Genomic DNA, 26,091 nt, shown 5'->3' with positions numbered 1-26,091 from the left:
TTCTAAGACTTTCACAATACACAAATAATACATCTGTAACTGAAGTCAATAATCATTTTCAAGTCATTTTAATAGTCAGGCATAAATATTACATTAAGGGGAATTAGGGGATTGAACTCCTTTAAACTGCTCTAATGCACATTTGATTGCCTTTAACAGGAGTTGAAAGAAAAGATGGATGAGCTCCTGCCACTGATCCCAGTTCTGGAACAATACAAAACTGATGCCAAATTAATCACCCAGTTCAAGGAGGAAATTAGGAATCTGTCTACTGTCCTCACTGGGATTCAGGAAGAAATTGGTGCTTATGACTATGAGGAACTACACCAGCGTGTACTCAGTTTAGAAACCAGGCTTCGAGACTGCATGAAAAAGCTCAGTAAGTTAACAATTTCATGGCAAATTTGGTCCCTTGACTGTATATTTTTTAGTTACCTCTGTATAGAAAGATGAAGTTTGGGTTTTTTTCTTGTTTGATGAGAGATTATATCGTGACCGTGCTACCCTAATAAAAGTAAAGAGTAACTCAGCCTAAGATCAGTCACATCATTCCAAGTTTGCACCAGTGTATCTTACATAAAGATCTGCCCTACTGTATGCAGAAGGAAATAAGATAGAAAATTAAAACAGAGAGCAACTTTAAAATCTAAGAAATTTATACCTGGTTGAAGAGCTACAAATAGTCTTTCAAAAAAGTTCAGACAGGCATTGCTACTTGGGTCACCTTTGGGATGTCAGTGTGAAAAAAGATTTAATGGGAAGTAGACTGGAATCAGTTTTGAGATGTCCACAGCATAACCCTGTGCTATGACACCTATGACTCCACTACACTGTCTTTAGACCTGTAATATTAGAGTTAAGAGAGATGTGCCATTCTCCAATTTGCAATACAACATAATTAAGCGTTACATGTAATTTAAGGGAAAAAAGCATGATTTTTGCAGGAAGGACAGCAACAATCTGTTGTAAGTACTGCACTAGATCTACATCAGGCAGCCTCCACCTTGGTTGCTCACATGCTGGCTTTAGTTAGAAGTCGTCAAATGCTGAGCATCCCTGACAATCAGTGCTAGCTCAGTATCAGCTACCAAAACTAACAGCCTGAAGTATCAACTGTCAGCATTAAAAGGGGGATCCCCAAAGAGGAATAATTAGTACCTACCTGCTTTACAACCACAATGGCATCTCTCCTCTCCCCAACCTATCCGTGCATTATAAGACTCCTTAATGGATCACTACTGCAATCTGGATTGCTACAGCCAACAATCCAGACCTTCTATGAGAAATAAACACTTTGTAAGTTAATACTGAACATGAATAAACTAGAAATTCCAAGGTTCGGTCCTGTGACGGGTATCTCATTTATCAAGTGTGGTATGTTTACTTTTAAATGCTACACACGACACAAAATATGTTGTTAACTTCATAAGCAGTGCCTCTTTATTTTTGTGAGGCAATGGAATGAGAAAATATCTAGGTTAGGCTAGCCTCTTAAATTATTTATTTTCAATCTCTTTATTTTACACTAGAAATAACACAGTGACGACGGGCTAAAATACATGAAAGACTTCTTCAAACAGAAATTTCTTATGATCCTATTTTCCCCTCAGTACACACACATAATAGCACATTACTGCATTCACAGGAGGTAGTCAGGAAAAAAAGCCTGCACTGCAATACCGCAGCAAGCAAGAAAAAACATATAAATAAACAGTATTTTCTGATAGTGAGTGTTCCAGTAAGTTTATTAGACACCAAAAGATAATCAACTTATCTTTAGTAACTTGTGGTTTTTTGCTTTTCCAGCATATTCTTGTAACATTGATTAGTGAAGTGACTACATTATAAGATACATTTTATACATCAAAATGACTAGGTGTATTCAAAGGGGTTATTTCCCTATTTTTCATGCACAATTCCCCTCCTATCTGTGCTGAATTCCTGCAACAGATTCTATCTCTCTTGATGTGCTAATGTAAAAAACACTTCTAAAATTATGTATATTAACAATAGAGAGAAAATTTTTGTATGAAATAGATTATTAAGCACATCCATTATTAAAAGGGTTTGGCCTTCTCAAGCTCTAGTACAGATTTATTCATCTTTCTTGGCATTATTCCCTGGTCTTAGATGCTTAAATGACTTTTATACTTGCCTACTAATGGACTGGGTGTATTTCTGGCCTATCCCTGTGTGCCTTTTAAATTAAAAACATCTTCAGTTAGGCTTACTGTGAGTAACTCCTAAAAGCTGGTACTGTGTGGTCAGATCAGTAAGCATGAAAGAAAAGCAGCTTTCATGCCTACACCTTCTCCCCAGCCACATTCACCGCACTTGAGAAGATCCAGCTGTGCCAGTCCATGCCAGTCTGCTGGCCAGAAGCCTATGGCAGCAGAAGGCAGACTGGCCCCAGCATACCACAGGATCTGTCTTAAATCTTCACAGATTTTGTTGCATTTCACAATATAATTATCTAACCAGCGTGTGTAATAGCTATTTTCCATTATTCTCCCTAGCAGGTGTTTTTCAGCAATATAATGCATTATTTATATTGTCCTGGCCACTTAAGAGGGATCTTCCATCTGCACTGGCAACACTTTCAACACTCATTAACATATAGTAAGCAGTTGTCTTACTTTCACTGAGGTTTAATGATTACCACAGCAGTTATGACGACTGAAACTTGCTCCTTGTCTTTGGAATAAGAGAAAATTCAGGCCGAAGCTGCTGAGAAATTTGTCCATGAAAATTTAAAAGGGCGCATGCAATTAAACACATAAGAATAGAGTGCATATGACTGCACACACCACAAATTCACTTATGCACATATGGGTCCTTTGCTGGCAATCATGTAAGGCTGGCAATCACTGTAAGGCACGTGCATTTATAAGAGAATGCAGGTTGCACAGTATGCTTGGGACCCTACTATTCTTGTCATAATGTGTTTATGAAATTGGAAAAAATTTATACAGGTAGCATTCATAGAGACCAATACTCTGCCAAATGTTGCTGATGAAATATGAAGAAATAATTAGAGTAGATACCCATTGGATTCATTTGTAGCTACATCTGATTATAATGTAGAATTTAAACAATATTTTACAGTAACATTTTTGGTTAGAAATTCCAAAGTAGAATATTCTATGTATCCAAAGAAATGCTGTTACAACAGTGGCAGAAGAGGTATTAGTGCAGGCATGAGATCACCTTATTGATTGCAATGGTACTTGTACTTCCAAAGCATCATTCCCTTTGGGATTTGAAGAACTTTACAAACACCATTTAGTATAAAACTGTGCAATAGAGATATATGTTATCATCCCCATTTTTTAGATGAAGGAACAAGCAGCCCAGGAAGATAAATTACTTTCCCAAAGATTACACAGCAAGCCATTGCACACATGCAGAAGAATCCAGAGGTTTCCTCTCAGCAAGCTCTAATAACTAGACTGTAGTGCTTCCTGGATTTGTATTATGCAGGGCAACAGACATACACCCATTAAGTACGAACTAATTCTTCATTCCCTCACATTGCAATGTTATGACAAATTTGACCATAGGCAGAAAAGTGCAAGTAGTAAAACACTTGGAAGTCATTTGTGCAACCACTGAAAAAAACACTCACTTCACTTTCCCCTATTTATTACCTACAATACATGACGATGTTTATAAACACTTCAAGAGAATGTTCTGATTTTATTTCCCTTGCAAACCTTTCTATAAATCATACACTCACTTGGTATATATAGCAGCAGCTACCAATATTCATTTGTGACACAGAGACTGGGAGTATCAGCTACTTATTCCTAGCTATCTTCAAAGCAGCTCCTGTTCAACTGATCTATCAAAACCTTTTCCTGCTTTTTGCTCACTTTAGAGCAGCTTTCCAGATGTGTTCTGCCCCATAGACTTTCCCAGCCTACAGGTGTAGCTCAACTTCTTCCTTAATATAAATAAATACAGGAAGCCACAAACAGACTTACTGGAGTCCACAGTACAAAACCATTACAAGAGATGAATCAAGCCATAAACACCCAGATTGTGTATGATATAATGTTCCTCGTACAGTTCAATTTAGCATGGATAAACACTCAGAGACTTGATTTTCTAATTACTACAATCAGTTATGGTTGGGATTTTCTAATGTAGGCAGCTGCTTCTTTCAAAGTCAAGGGAAAAAGACTGAGTGCTTCTAAAAACCCCAGGGTGCTTCACTGGGTTAGCACTTTTTCTGTGTAACCCCATCTGAACATCTTACTGATGGAAAACATGCCTAGAACTTAGTGTTCCTGAACTTCCTGACATTTGCTAGTATGGAGATGTATTTGATCTACCTTCTCACTAGCACTTGGTCCTTCTCGTGCCAGGGAATTAAAGAGCAGAGGTTTGCTATGAAGCAAAACTTTTCAACCAGTTAAAGAAAAGCTTTCCTGCCATCACAAGACTTATTTCCACATCCTCATATGTTCCGTAATGCCAGGATAAAAAAAAAAAAAAAAAAAAAAAAGAAGAAAGAAGAGGGGGTAAAAAAGGGGTTTTAAAATCATAGGATAGTTTGGGTTGGAAGAGATCTTTAAAGGTCATCTAGTCCAACTCCCCTGCAATAAGCAGGGACATCTTCAACCAGATCAGGTTGCTCAGAGCCCTGTCCAACCTGACCTTGAATGTTTCCAGGGATGGATCACTTACCACCTCTCTGGGCAACCTGTGCCAGTGTTTCACCACCCTCACTGTAAAAATTTCTTTCTTATACCTAGTCATATTGAACAGTATCTCAATACATTTTGAAAGATGATTCTTTAAAAGCATCTGACTCCCGTCACAGCAGAAAGTGGCACCGTTCATATAGTTTAACCTAAATCAAGACTTAAGAGGTTTATTAATTATTAACAGCATGCCATTAACTGGCAATCAGTGAACTATACTTTCAGGATCAACATAAGTAATACAACAGACAAACCACACTACTAGACACTTAAGAAATATTAATAAACCTTCAAAATTCCAAACACCTTCTCTAGCTAGAATCAAAGAGCTCCGGTCACACATGGTGCACCACACGCACACCCACAGAGCTACGTGCGCACCCCACACACACAACAGCCAGCATGGGCTGCAAGCACACCCCCTACTTTTACACCTCTCCGGCGGGAGATGTGGGGCCTCGAGCTTGACGTGTGCCCCTGCTGCTCCCCACTGACACACACGGTGGTGAGAGAGCCTGTGAGTAAACACGCTCCTGCCCTGGCTGTGGGACCCAGCTCGCTGTGCCCATGCTCTGACTCCACTTGGGGAGCGCTGGCTGCTCCCGGTACCTGGTGGGGTGGCTGTCCTGCCTGGCCTCACCAGAAGTCATCATGCCAGCAGACAGTTTTGCAAATTCAGCTCGCACTGTCCACGCTCCTGTGCCCACCCTAACACACAGCCTTACCCCAGGCTGTGTGCCAAAGGTGGGCTCTGTGACCACCCCCACCGTGGGCTCTTCTTTAAGTTTTGTCTGCTCAAAAGCAAAATTTCACAGCTCATTTAGCTTCCTGGATGTCTTTTTTTAATAGAAGACTGTTTCAGAATTCCAAATCCTTTGTTTACGTTTTCCTACTAATTTCAATTCTGTGTTTTAAAGGCACCAATTAGTATACCCTTTAACTTATACATGCATTGTATTTTAATTATCTTAAAAACTACAAAATGACGAGTAATTAAATTATTCCTGATTTCTTTCTACTCATTATTTTTCTGATTTTATTCCAAATTAAACCCCTCTGAAGGTTTGTGTTTACCTTATATCCATTTCTGAGATTATTTACTAACATACGACCAAAAATTAACAGCCTTCAGCTAGACAGGATATAGCCCCTCTACTTTCCAAGCTAGTAGCAATTCATCACTGTAGAAAAACAGCACTCAGCACACAATACTAGCAGCCTATCTAAAAAAAAAAAAAAAAAAAAAAACAGAATAAAAAAATTATGTACTATGATAATCAACTGTAGAAAACCCATAAGACTCTTTAAAATGGGAAATTTCAAAATATCTTCAAAAGATTGTAAGATAGGTAAATAATAATGCTTTTGAATTGGCCCAGAAAATAGAAACAGCCTACCCTGCTCATTGAGGTCTCAGCAGGTACTCGGTTATCTTCATTTCCATTACACCCCACTTCCCTGGCTGTGAAAAAAATCCCTGCGAGCAGCTCCCGAGTTGTCACCTCAGCATTAACCCCCTTCTAATTGACTGAAACAGGCTTGCACAATACATTCCTTGCCAGCTGCCTAAAGTAAAAAATCCAGGCTTGATCTGACCTTCTCTTTTGAACTGAATAAATTCACTCTCAACACCAGATAGAATTTGTTTTCCACATTTCCTAGATAGATAGGGTTATACAATATAGCACAAACCACGTACCAGGGAGAAGCACTTATTTTTAAATTAAAAAAAAATAAATTAAATGTGTCACATCTTTTTACATTCTTATGAAACATCTTTTCTTCAAAGCGTGCTATTTCACCTAATCACCTACACATCACTGTGTGATATTAAGCCTCGTGGTAAACATATGAATTCCACCAGGGCCTTGTTGCTAATAGGTATGTTATTAAAGTCCCCTAAAATATAGATTTTTGGATTGTTAGGAAGGTCAGCATCCAAGATCGTATCGACTCATTATTTCCTCCTAGACAGTCTAATACGAGCCTAATAGATTAGAAGCCAACTGATATAGCCAAGGTTGCTGAAAAATTCTATTTACTTTCTTCACTTCAGACAGTACTGGAACAATAACCACAGTGCAGTCAGACACAAGCATCTGTGTACAGCTACACATTTCGTGCAAAAGCTCATTTTTTCCTGTCTGCCCTTAACCTCCTTGTTACCCTGGTCAATGGAGAACTGAAACATCCATCAATCCTAGCCTTGCATTGAACTTTCTAAAGGCAAAAGTGTCGAGGGCAGGGAGAGTATTCATTTCCGCTCAGAATATATTTTACTAGGTAGCATTTCCTTTAGGCCCAGAAAATGTAACTGTATTTTAAAATATATAAAAACAAAAATATACACAAATAAGTTTTTATTTGTATATTTTTACATGTTTATGGTACTGCTTGATATGTAAAAGTTCATAGGGTGAAGATGACAATCCATCTTTGACATAAGCCTGAAACCCCCGAAGCCAACAATTTAGTTTAGAGCAATTGGTCTTGTGCTCTGACTGATGTCAAGGAGAGTTGTGTAATTATTCGCATTAATGCATTTGTTTTTCTAATTTCAGCATGTGGCAAATTGATGAAAATTACAGGCCCCATTACAGTCAAGATATCCGGAACCCGATTTGGAGCCTGGATGACAGACCCATTAGCATCAGAGAAAAACAACCGAGTATGTTAAGGCACTGAATATCTTTGTGTCCTTCTGGAGTTTTACTTGCTTTATTTTAGTCTTTTAAAAGACATTTTCCCCCTAGGAGGTTACACTCACCAGCACGTTTCTTTTTCTTCCGTTATTTTCACTGTTAAGCATCAGAGAAAAAGCAACAGTGTTTATGCAAAAATATTCAATGACAAAAATTAGCTAAGCACCTTTGTGCCATTTCCTTCAACTGTTTCAATGACAAACATCTATCTGAATTGGCTGCTCAATTTTTTTGTTCCTATGATATTTAATTGAGCTTGGGTCTTTGAGAACTCAAGTACTATAACACAAACATCAACACTTTTACCCAAGAGCATAACCCATAGTGCAGCACAGACAAAATTTGCAGGATTAGGCCCCATATCAGCTGCATTCAGACCATTTGCCACCTCAGATCCGAGTTCTGTTATTGTTTGGGTCTGCAACAGGATCTCTAATTGGCCACAGCTTTGAGGAGATGCTCTTTCCATCAAAGGGCTTTTGAAATCAAAACACTAGAGGTTTCGCTTGTATGAGACCCACAAGGTTAATTTTTTGAATACAAAAAAAAAATAAAGGCAATAAAAAACTCAACATACAAATGATTTGTGTGCAGCTCTCCCCTGCCCACTGTGTCTGTGCAGGTTTATTACTGACCCCAGGAAACTCAATTACCTCTTGTCCTGAAGAAGCAGCTTCTGCCACCTCAGAGCGCCGATGGCTGCTCCAGGTGCATCCTCATGGGCCATCGCCTCCACCAGCAGCTCCCCACCATGCTCCCCTCTGCACACCCTGCAGCTCCCGCTCCCCCCAGGCAGCCTGCGCTTTCCCCCACCTCTTAAAGCAACACAAAGATTACCCGTGTGCACACAAATTAGAGAAAACAACAGCTCTCACAGCATCTCAGCTACTAGGAAGACGGGGACCTGAACTGACATTTATACAAATATTTTGTTAATACCAGTTTTGAAATTGGCACCAAAAAAAATATCTCCAGAAATTATTCTGTTCTTTTGTTAGTCAAGATTTGATTTGTCCTCTGACAAACTAAAAGGAGAAAAGGCAAAATGCATGAACGAAAAAAGGGGGGAATGGAAATTGGCATGCAGAACATTAATCAAAGTATTGATTTTGGTTTTTGTTTAAGGGGGAAAAAAAAGTTCCTAAACTTCACTGGTTTCATTGCTATTTTTTTTTTGTTTCTTTAATAATAATATGCTATTTTTCACCAATGAAAGCTTCAGCTGAAAAAAATTCAACCAAACTTATTCCTAGCTGTAAATCCAAGCTTAGCTCAGATGCCATTTCCCACCTCTCTTTGATTATTAGTCTCTGGGAATATCTTTAAGCAAGCCCCATATAGTAGAGACCCAAACACTGGATAATCCAACATTCAATTTCTCTGAAAATGCACTGTAGTTAGTAACATTCTTCTTGACAGTTCACCTGTATAGGTAAGTTTTGATTCAGAAATTTAAGAGTTTCTCATGTTTTTGTAACAGGAATGTGGACAATATTGTACTTTGATAGCCTGATGCACGCCTAAAACCTTTTTTCCCTTTTTTTTGTGCAATGTATCCATCATGCCATATCATAACCATGTACCACAGATTGTGTTCCAGGTGTTTACTCCCAATCTTTGTTTTCTTTTCAGGTCTGGTACATGGATAGTTACACTAACAATAAAATTGTCCGTGAATATAAATCAATTGCAGACTTTGTCAGTGGGGCTGAATCAAGGACATACAACCTTCCATTCAAATGGGCAGGAACCAACCATGTTGTCTACAATGGCTCCCTCTATTTCAACAAGTATCAAAGCAACATCATCATCAAATACAGCTTTGACACTGGGCGGGTGCTTGCACAGCGTAGCCTTGAGTATGCTGGCTTTCACAATGTCTACCCTTACACCTGGGGTGGCTTTTCTGATATTGACCTGATGGCAGACGAAATTGGGCTGTGGGCTGTGTATGCCACCAACCAGAATGCAGGCAACATTGTCATCAGCCAGCTAAACCAGGATACACTGGAGGTGCTGAAGAGCTGGAGCACAGGCTACCCAAAGAGAAGTGCTGGAGAATCCTTCATGATCTGTGGCACCTTGTATGTTACTAACTCTCACTTAACAGGAGCCAAGGTCTACTATTCTTATTCCACAAAAACCTCCACTTATGAGTATACAGACATTCCTTTCCATAATCAGTATTTTCATATATCCATGCTTGACTACAATGCAAGAGATAGAGCTCTCTATGCCTGGAATAACGGACACCAAGTCCTGTTTAACGTCACCCTTTTCCACGTCATTAAAACTGAAGATGACACATAATTTTCTTTCCCTTCCCTTTCTCTCACCTCCCTCCCTCAAAGCAGTGTCATTTGTGATAAACTCTAAGAGCATCCATCTTTCTCAGTTCCTTTTAATTTATATTTCTTTTTTCATTAAGGAAAAGCAACATTTTCTACCATATAACGCATTTCAAATATGGCCAAGCCTGTCAAAAATGACCTATTGGAAATAAAAGCATCTTAACTCATGATTCTACAAGGTCTGTCAAGACCTTGTCTTGAAAAGCACTAAAGAGGATTTAAGTGGATAAAGACAGTTTTAAAAAGATTATGATCTGCCTTATTTTAGAGTCAGAGACTAATGGTGGCTTAAATGCATGAATGTCTTTTTTTACCTCATTTTTGTTTTTAATCTATTGCTCAACTTCAGGATATATTTTGGTAGTGTCAGACACATATTGCACATTGTATTTTTTTATTTATTCCGAGAGAAAGATTTAGGAATTTAATTTACTTGGACATGGAGTAACATTCATTTTGCCATCACCCAATTTCAGATGTGGTGCTGTACAGTATGTTTTTAAATCTCTTGCAAACATTTTATCAACAGTATGTATTTCTACCATTGTAACCACCATTGTGCAATTGTATCTCTTCACTTATGTGAAAGTAAACTAAGTACTATTTTTTATAAAATATATTGAAGCTTAATTGCAGTTCTGGCTATGGGTCAATTTAAAGTGGTAAAAATCTGAGAAAAGATTGTTATTTCTGAGAAAGACCAACGATTTCTCAGGTACACGATCCCTATTCTCAGCTTTGCTTGGTAGACCCCCTCTTATTCATCATTGGTGCTTACTGGCAAATTTGCAACTTTGAGGCCTCATACCAGTCCCAGCTTCAGAATTGTTTTCCCTGCCCAAGTTTTATCTTATGCTATTGGCTTCTCTCTCTCTCAATGTTTTTTTCTCCTACTCTTTTTCCTTCCACCATTTTATTTCCCTTGTTTATGCTCAATCCCTGATCTGGGCTTTACAAAAGAGAATCTCCAAGCGGGCAGCTGCCCGTGCCTCCAGCCCAAGTATGAGTGCATCCTGGATTTGTGCTGCTCTGGGGCAGTGAGGAACAACGTTAAAAGACAAGTTGCTTTCCTTTATCTGCCTGTTTTCTTACTCATTACAGAACATTTATCTGTTGACAAAGCTCTTCTCTGGGATGACAGTTGTATTTTCAGGGAGAAAAAAACAAAGGAAAAGGTTCAAAGCCTAAACGATCAATGTGGCATCTGGTAGCCACCATATTGCTTGCCCTTGCTAGGAAACAGCCCTAACACTGAGGCCAACCTCTTGCAAAGAGGTTTGGGTTTTACTAGCAGTAGTATTGTTACTTAAGGTCAAAACTGATCCCTTTAAGAAACAAGTCTTTCTGAAAGCTAGGTGGCTTTCATTAGAAACAGGGGGGGGAGGAATGGGGGGAGGAATATTTTATTGAGAAAAAAAGAATGAGGTGCTATTTATCTATTTTGGCATAAATTGAAAGAATTAACACGAAGAACTAGCACAAGACTTTTTATTAAGCTGGGCTATCACATAATGCAAAAAGACAGGTATCTGAAAAATTGTGTGAAAGCTGCATTCCTTGCAAAATCTGAGATTCTTGTCTTTATACCCTTTGAAATTGGGCTCATAGAAAAGCAAGAACATTTATGAAAATGTTCCTATGTAAGAACAAGAAAAATAATAAAATGCACTGACATTTTGCCAGATCTATTTTGAAGACATTTGATTTGCTAATTCTTCCAACATACCAGTTGAGACCACCTTAAGTCTCATGAATGTTCTCATTTTCATTTCATAAGGCTGGTTTACAATACAATCCCACACGAAGCCGAACAATAAATTGCCTCATTCTTCGAGTTGGTTGAAAAACAGAACACTATTAATTAGGATTCAAGAAGTGATAAAGGGGAGGGGGAACCAAAAAATTACATTACAACATGACCAAGGAGAAGTTACTCTCCTCCCTCACTGGAATGACAGCTGTTATCCCTTACAATCGGTTACACAGGATTTGAGACGCCGAGTTCAGCTAAACAGACAAATTAAACCACTTCACTCCAGTGACCTGTATTGACAATGAAACCTCCGTGACATGTGAAAGAGTATACAACTGCTCATTAAAAAAAGTATTGCATCTCATATAGGAATATGTTATGAAAACAAAGTATGTTCAGATTTTTATCAAAAGCCCTAAAGCAAACCCTAACCTTTCCCACACACAAAGTAACTTCAACAAAATGGAATTTTTTTCACAAGTAGAGCATTCTTAAAAATAAGTCATTAGTTTGAGAAATTTCACTTTTCTACTCTATCACCATAAACCAGACTAACAGTCATGACATGAGGATCACTTCATCTAAAAAAAAATGGTTATTGCCATATTTCTTTATAAGAATTTCATACTGTGTAATTAACATGCATACATTAGTACGTGGATAACAGTTCTTACAGTAAGATTAATCTCACCTGATTTCAATGCCATTTAGTTTGCATCTAAAGAGTAACAGACTTCTATTCATCAAAGGAAAAAAAATAGAGAGACACAACTACGGGTTGCGAGAGATCAGTGGGTAAGAGGGGTAGGAAAGGCACCTTTGAAGGGTGATTTATCTTACTGATGAAGCTACTGTGCTAAAGCATATAAGTCATACTTAGATAAATCCTGCCCATCTAAATTAGTAACAATGGGTTGGATTCCAATACCCTTAAACATGAAATAACAACTTGCACAGCATCAATACAACAAAACCTGGTGAGATATTATCAGGTAGGTAGCTCTGCTTCCTGCTTAGAAGTGTTTTTCTGTGAATCACTGTTTATCACCTGTCTTTTCCAAATTGGAAATTCCAAAGTCATATTCCCAAAAGGCTGAAAACACCATACCTCAATATAAGTAAGTTTGTGTTACAAGCTTTGTTTCATAATTGAGCAGCACAAGCAGAAAATCTTCATAACATAGGAGCAACCTACATATCAGCAAGTAAAATTTTATTCTTATAGTTGAAGCATAGGCTGTTTGTTATGAGGAGGTAATGATAATATAGTGGGAATAAAACATCTTTCCTTAAACACAAGAAAATTAACTGTAGAGCCTATTTTACTATCTTGGCGACCTGCAGCTTCAAGAGATAAACATGTAAAAGGACCACGTCATTCCTGCACCCAAAAGATAATTCTTAAATTTCACGAAGCTCTGCTGCCAGCAGAGAGGGATGCACACAACCACAAACCTAACACAGCAAGACAGATCTGCCAATCCACCAGGCATGTCTCTCCTGTGGGAGCCTAAGGAACATGAATGATGCACACCGGAAAGCCCAGAGCTTTCTCTCTGGAGTGGGTGAACCGTTCCCCAAGACAAAACAGGTAGAACAAACCTCCCCAGAGAAAGCTTCCTGAACAGTAATCATCTTTTCTAGTCCCTTCTGGGAATTTTTTCCAGTGAGTAAATACCAAATCCATTGTTATGCATATAGGCTGCTCAACCTGCCCTATCTGTCACCATGTGCTATGCTGACCACTGGCAGAATGACTCTGTGGAGCCTGCTCAGCACTGTAGTCACTGCTAGCAAAAGATGGTATTCAATTTGAAAAAAAAAAAAAAAGAAAAAAAAATAGTTGAACAAGATGGAGTGATACAATGTTTAAAACACAGATTGCCTATATTGAAGAATATTCGTTTCCAGACAAGCTCAGGGATGCTAGCTGGCTCTCAGCTCAGCAAGTGGCATCTACAGAAAAGGAAGACAGGATCTTTGTTTCAAACCACAGCCTGAATAAATTTGTTACCTGGTAATTTGTCATAATAAGCAATTGCTTAGAAAACATGAGAGATGAACAAACCATTCACAGCAAATTATTCATCCAAAAGTTTTATCCTTTTCAAGAATTGCGAGGGAACAGTCTTGATTAGTACTAATCTTTATTCTAGTTAAAACGCTTTTGGAAATCATTTGAATGGGCAGGTATCTTCCTATAAATCATCCAAGCGTTCCTGACTGTGAATGTTACTCTACATCTCTGGCATTCAGGAAGCAATGCTGAGCATTTGGGCACCTTTTCCACAAAAAGCCAATGAGGGCTGCAGCTGCAGAGCATGGGGACAGAGCTGTGTCTCCGCCCGTTGTGCTGACAAGGTCCCCACTGCACTGCTTCTGAGGAGATCGACTCCTGCTCCAAGACACCCTGTAACAACTGCATCCCACCAGAGGTTCACACTCAAAAGGACTCAAGCATGCAAAGACTTACTTCCACAGATCATAGAGCTAAGTCCTGAAACTCACTTCCAGACCAAGAATGGAGACTATCTTATTGACAAACAAAAAGCAAAGCCCGTTTTCTAAGCTGACTTTTCCTCACTCAATCTCCCACACATAACCTTATACATGCACATCAATATGCAAGCAAATAAATTAACTATAAACTAATCCTAGAATTACAGAACAATAAGGTTATTTCTCCCACAGAAAACAGACTATTTAGGTTATGCAAAGATCATTATTACTGGGGCTTTTGCATTCAGTTACTGGGAAACTGAGGAGACACAGAGTTACCAGCACCAAGTTGTGGAGACTATACAAAAACAAGTGTTTTGTGCAGTATGGCTTTTGCTGGGCTCTGGAAAACAGATGCATTATATTCACAACAGCTGTGACCACAGATTCACAAAACTGAAATGTGCAGGGATTTTCTCCAAACTGCAAACAGATCATCCACTTGATTATTTAGTATTATGATTAATTACCACTCTTATAACCTGTTAACTCCTGTAGACTTTCAGTTCCTGTCTGTCAGTGTGTTTAATAAGCATTTCAAGAAAACTTCTAGCCTTGCATCTCCCTTTTTCCTCAGAACCAGCATACACATGACTAGCATACATTGTGTCAGACAAGCTGCAAGGGTGATGAGCACAAGGGACACAACCTTTCTGCAGCCCTCATTCAAGTCAGCAGAGGTTATCATAAAAGTAGGGATCGGCTGCAGATATCAACAGCCTGTATTTCCTCTGAAACTGCCACATGGAGGAAATTCTCTCTCAAAAATAAAAATCACATTTATTGATTTTATATCAACAGGAGTCACACAAGATTCTCATAAGTGTGTCCAGCTTCTTAAAGACTTGGGATATTTTTCTCTATCTCTGAAACTGAGGGAGGAAAGAAAACTCACGTTTTCTTTAGAATCAGAAATTTCTGCCAGACTCACATGCAGCTCGTCAGCTGAGCATCAGCAGCAGAGCCTGTGGAGTCTGCCTGCATCTACTGCTTCAGAAAACTCAATTAAAATAATTACATCTCAGAAACATTTCAGCAGCCCAAGTAAAACAAAGCTTCTTCAGGATTTTGTTTCAAAAATGGCAGTTTTAAATACAGCCCGCTATCAATGCTGATAATAGATGAGCTGCATTCTGTCCCCACACTGCTCAGAAGTCCCATTTCCCCTGAGAACTGTGCAACTGATACACCACAGCAGCACAGAAAAGTGTAGGAAGACACATGAAAATGACAGCTAACATGTCAGATTTGGCATCTCAGAACACAACCCATTTTACCGTGCTTTTTATACAGAAGCTCAAATTCACATTTACACACTTCTTATGGTGAACCTAAACAGTAAGAATCCACAATACTCATATTACTCATATAAGAATCACAAATACTCATATTTTATTACTTCAGCCTGCAGTGAGAATAACACTGTGCTCATATTGCTTCATGCTGTGGACCGTCCAGCCTACGCAGATATTCCCAGCATTTGCTGCTGGCAGAAACCTCAGTCAACACCTCCTCAAACAACCTCCACCAAAGCCAGCAGCAACTCTCCAGCAACAGTTGCGTCTTTCTGAAGCTAATGAAATCTCTCCCACCAACAGTTTTTTTTCTGAGCTTTACATCAGCTTGGTGCTTTAAGCCCTATCTATCTCGCAGCAGAAATCACATTCCTAACACAGTGTCCCTAAAGGTAAGCCAAAGACTATTCTGGCTCCAGTAATCAGAACACACTGGGGTGCACCCACTTACAGCTGTCCATAAAAGAGTCCAAATGAGCTCACAAGAGTCTCCATGTTGCTGCATTTGCTCATTTATAGATAGGTCAAGTATCTTCAAGCATTGTTACACTCAAGGGTCCTACTGACAGGTACAGTTATCTGTAAGATTTATATCCTTTTTATAATTTAGTATTATTTTTGTTCTTCATTCCAAAGAACTAACAATACTAAAACTGAGCTTACAGTGGCATCGATAAATTGATTAAAGTGATTGATGTGTATTTTACTCTATATTAGGTTTGAGTCCAAATCTGTTTTCTTTTTTTTTTTTTTTTAAATCAATGGTTTGCAGCCCTTTAAGATGGAAACACTTACTGTTAATACAAGACACCAAAGCATCAAAGAAGCCACTGATTTCAGACTTCTGTAAAGGGTCTTTGCCCAGTATTGTCTACTCCTGTCTAATCCCTGGGGATACAATAGCTTATTTTAGATTTCTAGTGAGTGCTACTATCCCAGCCAGTGCATCAGGAGGTGGAGAAGAGAGAGAAAAGGATCCAGAACATGGTACTGGGCAACTATCTGCAGCCAGGAGGAATGAAGTGTTTGCATGCTGGTAACCAATGGATGCTGCTCCCTTCTGCAGATGCATATGCCTGAGTCCAAACTGGGCTGCTTAAGTAGGTGCAGCCAATCTGTAGCCACTCATTCCCAGTCTAAGGCAATGGGATCTGGTATACATAGACAAAAACTCTTCCACTCCAAAGACCTGTTCGCTTTGAGTCTCACTGCTTTTAGATTCTGAGAGAATAAGAAAAATGGATTTTTGTACAAATAGGTGTCAACTGCTATACACGCTTTATATAAAGTTATACATTAAGTTAGTCTAAAAGATGTCCACATGAAAAAAATTTGGAGAGGAAAATACATATATGGCAAAGTTGTTGTTTTAAAGTAACTTGAAAGAAATGTACCATATTGTATTAGTGAATTGTGTTACTCCTTTGATTTTGTTAAGCTACCTGAAGTCATTCCTTTAGTTTCCTTCACTCGGTATCAGCCACACGTACAAACCCCTCTAGACTATTTTTTTCTCTGCATTTTCTCTTCTTTTCTTTGTTCTAATCTTCTTGATCTTCACCTAAACCTGCCCCAACCCCTCTCATCCTGCAGTGTGAATTTTAATGATGGGCTGTTCAGATAGAACTCAGATCACAGAGATTTACAGCACAGCAAGTGTCATCTGGAGAAAGCCTAAATTTATTTTCCCAGTTATGTAAAATTTAGCTCTTGTGGGCCTATAAAACTGCCTACAAGCAGTACTGATTGTATATCATCGGTTGCTCTACAGAAGTAATTTAAAACAGATTTGAGATAAAAATAAATAGATAAAGGGGAAGAAAGTTAAGGAAATATTTTGTTTCATATCTGCAATGGTGAGAAATTAAAATAGAATCTTCTTTCTCCAGAGCAGGTTCAGACATCCATTTCTCCCTTCTGGATCACACACTCAAGCTGGTCAGCAACACTTCCCTCTCCAGGATATCAGGCATCACAGTAATTGAGTGTGCATCCTGTCAAAGGCGCTTATGCCTTTTGAGTTAAGTTCCAAGTCTGTGTCACACCATGCAGACAGGCCATTTATTTAGGTTCCTTCATCTGGGTAAACTGGGCTTATTGTCACCTTGAAGGACATTACAGATTAATGGTTACTTGGGAACATCACTGCCAGTGTAGCACTTCAAGAGAGCAGTGCCTTTTGGAGAAAAGTACACAGGAGAAATGCTTTAACTCATTACTGGAGCTCAAACAGTAGCTCATTCCTGGAGAAAGAGCACATACCGCCCAACATTTGGGTAGCAGCCACCTCTTCAGGACTGCAAGCCGATTTACAGACACTAATTAAGAGAGTTTCCCACTCCTTCAGAAAAGAAAGGAAATTTTTAGAAATCTCATTCTTCAGGCTGAGCAGTTTGGACAGAGAACAGCTCAGCTAAAGCCTAATGGGGTTTCTTTGGCTCACCAGAAGTTTATGTTAGATTTTCAATACCTCAAGTCAGCCTATCATTCATTAGCTCTCCTGCAGATGCAAATATCTGTGCTCAAAGGTTCAGTTCTGATACTCCTAATACTGGATTTTAATGGCTTTTCCTATTTTGTTTTCAATGTACTAAGGAGGCCTCTGTTCGTTGGCAAGGTGGTATTTTTAACTCAGGGTTGTTTCAGTCTCAGTGGCACATATTTCAGAGGTGGCTGGTTAATTCAGAATCATGGCACATCTGTCATGGGTAACCTCCAGTGATTTCTGAGGAAAAAATGCCACTTCTGAAAAGAGTTACTTTGTTTCCCTTCACGGATAAGGAATCCAAAGGGCGCTATATGGGGCTTCTTTTATGCTGCCCATATTTCGCGTGTCTACAAAGGTCCGTCTTCCCTACAGACTGGCTCACAGTGACCCCAATACTGCTAGACTTTCCTAGCTTCCCTTTGAATTGAAGAGGATTACCCCCAGCGCAGAGCATTCTATCCAGCCCAACCTGCTCCCACGGCAGGGCAGCCAGGGATGGGGTATAACCCCAGGCACTGACCTCAGCAGAGCTCTGCACCGACCCACAGCACTGCACATGTGCCTTCAGAAAGAACACTGGTACCTACCTAAACATATTTTAGGTTTTCCATCTCTAGAATAGCCCTCTTCACTTCAGAGCACAGACCTCATAGAAGTATATGCAAAAGCAGTTCTGTTCACCAGGCTAAATGAGGGAGGGAAACATGATGGTTTTTATGCTTTTACACTGATTTGAGAGCTGAAGTAGGACTGGGGAGATTCACAGGCCTCATCCTGGCCCTATGCCCAGGCATGAATTTCACTCTGAAAGACTAAACTGCACTCTTATGGCAAATATTAATATGCTGTTATTCTAATAGTATGGCAGTATCATGATACAGAACAGAAGAATGACACCATATACAACAGAGCCCCTAACCTGAAAGACAATAATAACTGTAAAATATAACAAATTAAAATAAATGAGACTATCCCAATGGACTGTTTCACAATACATCCTCTACATTAATAGCACCCAGTTACAGTTATTCAATAGAATATACTAAATAAATACCAACTCCGTTGATTTTATTAGTATTTACTGAATGTCAATATGCATGACATGCCTAGACAATTATGGCATTGGATATTTATGTACCATATGAAAATGCATATTTACATCATTAGACTGGCTCACAAAAAAAAATCAAGAAAATCCTATAATTATGAGCATGTAACACTGCTTATTACCCATATTAAAACAGAGTAAGAAAACATAGCAATAGAAATATTTTATACTACACTGAAAGATGACAGTTATATTAAAAATATAAATTAGAAATCAATACATACAGTGCATCAAATACATCTGGATGAAAGAGCTACATAAAATTTAGTTTTATGTTTTCCTTTCCAAGTTGGACCTAGAAAAGCACGTCCCTGATTTTATAGATAATATAGACATAGATGCAGATGTAAATACAGATACATGACTGTACCTGGATCCTACATTGTATTTATGACCATGCCTGGAAAGAATATAGTATCTCTGGGCAATTGTTTACACACTGACTGAAGCAATAATATCCAGAAAAAAAATCCAACAGCACACAACATAGGAAAACTACCCCCTTGTTAGTCAGACTCCCTGAAACAGAGATATTTCTTCTATCGGAACAAACGTTTGTCATGCCAGGCAGGAGCTGTGGCTGGCCAGAGGCCGGGGGGCAGCCATGAACAACCCCGGTGCCCCGGCAGCTACCACTGTGCAATGCAAACAACAAAATACTCACATCCTACAGAAACTGTAAAGCTCTCAGTAGATTCTCCTGAGAAATCACAATGCTCCTTCTTTGCTCACTTGAATAATCAAAGGAACCTTTTAAATAGAGTAAACTGTACAGCGTAACAAGCTTTGTAAAAAACAAACTTAGTATAAACAGGTTCTGTCTGGCAGAATAAGCCGTTGGCCAGTTTGACGCCACTGCCCACCTAGTCCACTTGGTGGCATAGACTAACGGACAGGGCATTTTTTTTTTCCATGCTTGCCACCTGGTCTCCCAGGAATTAGGTGAGGGAGATGAGAGAGATTTACTACACACATTTTGATAAATGAGTAGAGCGCTATAGCAGGCCTAGAAAAGCTAATCAGGCTTTTTTACAACTTTTTTTCTAATTTGTATTCTTTTAGGATACCTTACTCATCTGCTACTAAATAGATTCCTCTGGCCTGCCAAATAATCCATTTAAATTAGCATACATTTACATACATTGACATACAAATTGGCCCCACTGTCATGTTTGGATATGGTCTTGTCTGAATCCACCTATCAATATTATCAGCTGAATTACTGTTCACTGACACTACCGGGCCCACTCCTGTAAAGTTTCTGAGTCCTTTTACAAGGTGTTTCCCTAAGTTACAGACAAGCAGCTTTAGCATTTCACATAAGTAGATATCATTAGCTAACAATTTAGTAAATGCTATGTTTTTCATTTCCATTCTTAAGTAAGCAATGCTGTCCATTCATTTTAAAATGGACATTAAGGAACAACTTCTAAAGAGAAAGCATTTTAAAATCAGTAAGAGTTGTACCAGGACTGACTGAGATTTCCACACCCAGCAATGAGTGTCATAAATTACACCTCAGTTTTGCTTCAGTCAATCCCAAATTATTCGACTCAACAAGGAGCCCTTACTAGTGTCAATTCTAGAGAAGTGTGATGGTCTGTGAAATAGGAAAGGTGAGATTAGGTGATGCATTATTCATTATAGCCTTAAACTGACTGCATGAATCTCAGACATATTTAGATCTAAAGCATTTATCAGCACTTTGGGGTGCATTCTTCCTTTCAGGTTTATAAAGACAGAATAAACAAATAGCAATGCTTCAAGAAACATAAAAAGGTCAACATTAACCCATCGTCCCACTGATTCGCACCTTCCTGTGCTTACTGAATTACTGATCTAGAAAGTCACGTGTATTTATAAAAGTTGTCAAGAACAACCCTTTGTGACTTCGTGCTTTTCAAAAGCAGGTAATATTAAACAATGGATACTTTAGGCAGTCTTTTGGTAATACATATAAGATACCAGCATTTAATCCATTTTCAACAATATGTCCTTAACATAACAATCATTACCTTTGAGGATTTATTGGATAAGTAATTTACTTGGAAAAATTGTAGAGTGATTCCTGGTTTGTCAATGACTGTTACAGACTTGGCATGAATCAAGACTGCAATCGCAAATTTCTACAAAAAGTATAGTTTTACACTTCATTTTCAGTAGTAGTAAATCCAGTTAAAGAGCTTCCCATGTTTCCCATGCCTCTCTCTCCACCTCTCTGCTACAACCCACGGTCTCGTTGAGCTCAACATTTACACAATTTATAAACTGAATAATCTAGGATGAAAAAAATAAAAAAAAATAGACAACTAGATAGATATTGTCACATAGACTCGGAAAAATAACCAGAAGTGTCTCATGAGGTAGAAAAATACAGTACTCATTGATTTGAATTAGAAATTAAGTTAAACAGAGAAGAAAGATTTAGTATCCACTATAATTTTGGAACGTGATTACAAAGTTGGATATTGAATTGTAACATAGAGACCTTTCCAGACTCCTATCTTGACTCCAGTAAAGTTAGCATTGCACATAAAATATAAATGGTAAAGGAAGAAATACAAAAGCACCAACTACAAACAGCAGGATGCAGCAAATTGACTTTCCTATTTCTGGAGAAATTTAAGATGAAGTTTAAAAATTGCCTTGGTTAAAACAAAAGCATGTTACAATAGCTACATAGAAGATCGTGGTGAGCTACTGAGTCCCCCATGCTGGTGATTCTCCTGCCTGGTTCTGCCCCGCCAAGATGTCTCTCCAACAGGAAAAACAAACCTCAGGCACTGAGGGAATTCAGCCTCTCTCAGTACAGCTTTAAAAGAACCCAAACAGCTTGGAAAAATACAAGCCAGATAAACTTCACAGATATTAGCCAACAGATAATCTGACCTTTACTTCTACATATTTATGAGTAAAGAACTGTTTATTCACTTCAGTGAATACTGTGGTGTATGTATAGATGATGCTTGTAAATAACAGCCATCTTTCCTAAACAGCACCTTTTATTTTTCAATTATACCAGAGTGAGTTAGAGGCCTCCATATTTCCATTTAATTTTATTATCAGAGAAGTCCAATGATTGTCATTGTACATTTTTGCTTTTCATCCTTGAAGATGCAATAGTCCTATGAGAATATTTTCTTTGTCTACTCAGCTTCAAAGCCCATATATTAAAATGCCATGGACAGAAATATTTCTAAGAGACTATACGAAGACACCAGCCTCACCTATCTGAGTATTTCTGAGTTATCTTTTTTCTAAAATAGCTATCATTCTTTCAGGAAGTATTTTCTTGATTAATTGATCTAGGCCCATCCATCTAACTTCAGCAGAAAAGGCTGAAGTAACCTTTCAAGCTCTTTCACAAAATTACATGGAATGTAATTTGGCAAATATCCATGAATTTACACAAAATGTCTATACAAAAAGTCACTTTATTAGACAATTTTCTGGCTCAGTAAACCTTCCTCAAGCATCTCCAGACCTGTACTAAGTAACCCATTGTTGCCGTTTCACTGACTTAGCTGAAATACAGAGCTTTTACTGCATTAATATTCTGAAAATTCTTCCATTCTTTCAATTTTACAGAACTCATCCATCAGTATCACAACAATACTGTCCCAGATGCTATCCTAGAATTCAGCTATAATTTCCAGAGGTACTAAATAGGTTTGCTCAGGCTAATAATTCATTACAGAAGCTGAAGTTGCTAGACCATATCAGTTGTGTTGAGGGTTTTCTGGGGGAAAAGATGGTACACCAACTTCACAGCTACCTTGTAGAAGTATAAACATATACAACTATTCACTTTTACAGCTAAGATGTCACACCAGGGTGCAGTAACTGTTTCAGATCTGTCACTCATAGAAAGTGGAAGACATTCTCAGCTTCACTGTTGGTAACAAATACACATCATTTGGAGGAGGCTCAGATAGTATAAGTGCCCAGTAACTGACGGTTACTTCATAATTCTTTATCATTGACCAGTTGTGGATAATTTCGTTCTACTTTACTGGGACGATATCAAGCATAAATTCAAAGACTGTATTAAATGCAGTCAATAACAAGAGAGAGAACAAACTCTTCAAAGCCCTAAAAGAAATAAGCCCACATTTTATCTTCATGAGTCTAGTATGCAGCTTAAATAAAGGTCTATGTTTAAATACAATAATACTTTGATGGGACTGGCTTTCTCTGCTTGAGAGCTGGATCTTTATTTTGTACACTTTAAAGTATCTAAATGCTAATAAAAATATCTTTGGGAAAGAAAATTCCCACTAGAACTTGCATATTAAGTTAAGCCTTTCTACCGAGAATATTATTAAATCCCACTAAATCCTATTTCCATTCAGTCATCAGCAGCTTTGTGCATAAACAGATAGAAAGAATGCTGTGAGGGATTATGTTTGTGAAAGAACTATCAGCTATCATTCGTGGCTCATTCTTTAGCAACAAAATAATGATGATTCTTAAAAAATTAGTTTTAATCTCTCTAAATCAAGAGGATATTGACAATACTATTTTAAACCACATAAGTACCTTTAAGAACTTTAGCAAGACCAAAACATGAGGAAAAACTCCTGGAGACAAGCACTTTTCTCACTGTAACTTGCTGTGTTAGAAGCATAATGGTCAGGAATACAAATAAGGGATTGTGTCAGATTTGCCCCAAAATACTCTAAACATCGGTGGAAAATGAAATATGTCAATAAACATACAGAAAGACATATGTGAAGAACTCACAAATTTTTTTTTGTTAGATCGTGTGATTTTATCCAACAGGGAAAGAGATTTCTTCTGAAACATTTTTTTGAAGGGAGAAAAAAGCAGATGTAAGATGTAAAATATATCAATAGCTTTAAAATAAATCCAGGTCAAACATGAGAAGACACTTTCACCCCAAACATTCTTGCACACAGAGATTTAACTTGTGTAATAATATGATACTTCTGAATAATATGTTGCTTCTGAAATACTAGTGCAAAGTTAACATATTTCACTTCATGTAAGTAAGGGAGAGAGATTTGTTTTGCCATTACAAATGAAAGGGAGTTCTTAACCTTACGAAGAATGTCATTCATCCAACAATGGCATTGATTGGCAGAAATTAGATGCAACACAAACAGCATATTGGGAATTGCTCAGGAACTGGTAGACACACCTTGATAGGTGGCAGGGAGCTATCTTTCCAACTGCAAAAGTCACTGGCTTAAGTCTCCAAAGGGATTCTTCCATCAAGGGAAGTGGCAGAGTCCATTTCTATATTTCCAGCAACAAACTGCTGGCATCCATTCTTACAAGCCATTTGTCAGCACTTTCCCCCAGGAGGCCTTAACCCATTCATGTCACTCACATGCCACTTCAGGGACCAGACAGGGATTAACTGCTCCTCAACAATCAAACCTGGTGATAGCTCACACTAAGAGAAAGTTAAGTCTTGAGAGTGCCTTTAAAGCACATGGATGCCTTAAAATTATCTTCCTCTAGGTTCTGCCTCTGAGCCTACACATCCTGCTTTAAGACCTTAACCTTAACTACTATTTCCACAGTTTTCCTCAATGGCCAAAGGAAGAAGTGTCTCTAATGCTGGCATACTTCTGTGTCTTTAGCCAGCCAAACCTGTACTCACTCAGGATAGATCCTGAACCAAGAAAATATTCTCTGTAGGCTGTAAAAGAGAACAGGTCAAGCTTTACTCATCACCTCTCAGAATACGATCAGGAAGACTCAATATTCAGGTATCATTAAATGTATATATATTTTGAAGTATTGTGTTTGTTTCACCAAGATTTGAGATTTTTAACATGCTTTCATGGAAGCTGCCCATTAGAATGCCAGAGAATTATCAGAGAAAGTTAATTTGCCTCACCTAGAGCAATTTTTTCTGATTTAGCCATTTTCCAGTCTGACATGGGCTTCTGGACTTGTGCTGCTAACTTTATGCTACACACACTGATGACTCTGGGGGCTCTGGAAAGAAAATACTGGGTTTGGTGCTATTCTTTCCTCTAAGGAAATTTGCTCACCTCAGTGGCCTTAAAATATTCAACTCAGTACCAATACAGAGCACTTTGCTTCCAGTAGCAGAGTGATGGTGGCTGCACAAGCGGTCTAACTTTGCTGTAAGAATAAAGACAAAATTTGGGGACAAATATATTTCTTGTTCTCCGAGACATCAGGTTAAAAAAAAAATAAAAATCTCTGTGGATGTACGTATAACAACTCTAGTGTAAGTCTTCAGCTTTCTGAGGAATTTCCTTATGGCATTTTCTATGTTGATTTTCCCATAGTTAAAAGTTTCATATTTTATATTTTTTAATATACCTTTGCAGGTTCGTTTTGATAGCTGTTAAAGTTAACAGCCTTTTCCTACATACTATAGCAATTTCAAATGCTCTGTCTTTATATACAGCTATATCTAGGTTCAGACAAATTTTCCCAGTTTCATCACATTTGCTAGCAATGAGTATTTTCCATTAATGTTTGGGGGATTTTTAGTTTGTTTTTAAGACCATATTGATAAAACAGAAATGGTAGATTTTTGTGCTTTTAGGGAATTTAGATTACACATGACTGAAAATTACAATGAAAGAGAGCACATCATATCACACAGGAACACCACGTAGAGGAATAAATCAGGTTATTCAAGCAGCATAAAAGCATCAGACCTGAATTTAAACCTACATTATTTGTTTAGCCTAGAAAATATAATTCAATAATATGTGCCGTTGGAGCTAAAACCCTGAAGGAAATAGAGCTTTAGTCTCTACAATACGAAATGAGAAATGAAACAGAGATGTGCTAGTGTGTGTGATTTCAAGGGCAGCTGTCTCCTTCCTGAGCTTGCCTTACACTGTTCTAGATGGACCTAAAGACAATTCCCTTCAACAGTTTTCGAATTCACAAGACTACTAAAAAACAAAAGTATAGCAGCTGATAAGATGATACGATATAGCAAACTGCATAGTTTACAGGCTATTTCAAAGCAAATCAGTGAAGACTAGGATGCAGCAAACAAAATTTTGCTTTTGCCAAGCCCAATACAAGGTGTACTTCCTAGCCCCCCACCCATGCCTAGTTCATAATGAAACAAAAAGTTATGTTGCCCTTAACAGGAAAACCACAGGGAATTAATACCTTCTGATTACAGTGCACCATACATGCTGCAAAATAGCAGCATAAATACCTT

The 26,091-nt window shown here is 38.3% G+C and overlaps 1 protein-coding gene across 2 annotated transcripts in view; it reads left to right on the top strand.

Annotated features, from left to right (window-relative positions):
* Positions 1-10,394, top strand: part of OLFM3 (olfactomedin 3) — a 63,142-nt gene extending 52,748 nt beyond the window's left edge. The window contains exons 4-6 of one of the 2 annotated variants that reach the window (XM_014939398.1): positions 160-379; positions 7,268-7,374; positions 9,041-10,394. In XM_014939398.1, coding sequence (XP_014794884.1) covers positions 160-379; positions 7,268-7,374; positions 9,041-9,718 — 1,005 coding nt within the window. In that variant the 3' untranslated portion in view covers positions 9,719-10,394. The remainder of the gene's footprint in view (positions 1-159; positions 380-7,267; positions 7,375-9,040) is intronic. The other variant, XM_014939399.1, reaches the window with a different exon arrangement.
* The last annotated feature ends 15,697 nt before the right edge of the window (positions 10,395-26,091 follow it).

Source organism: Calidris pugnax, unplaced genomic scaffold, assembly GCF_001431845.1.
Source record: "Calidris pugnax isolate Ruff unplaced genomic scaffold, ASM143184v1 scaffold18, whole genome shotgun sequence".
NCBI lineage: Eukaryota > Metazoa > Chordata > Aves > Charadriiformes > Scolopacidae > Calidris > Calidris pugnax.
Note: the sequence above shows the minus strand (reverse complement) of the source record. Positions and strands in the feature narration are given on the sequence as shown.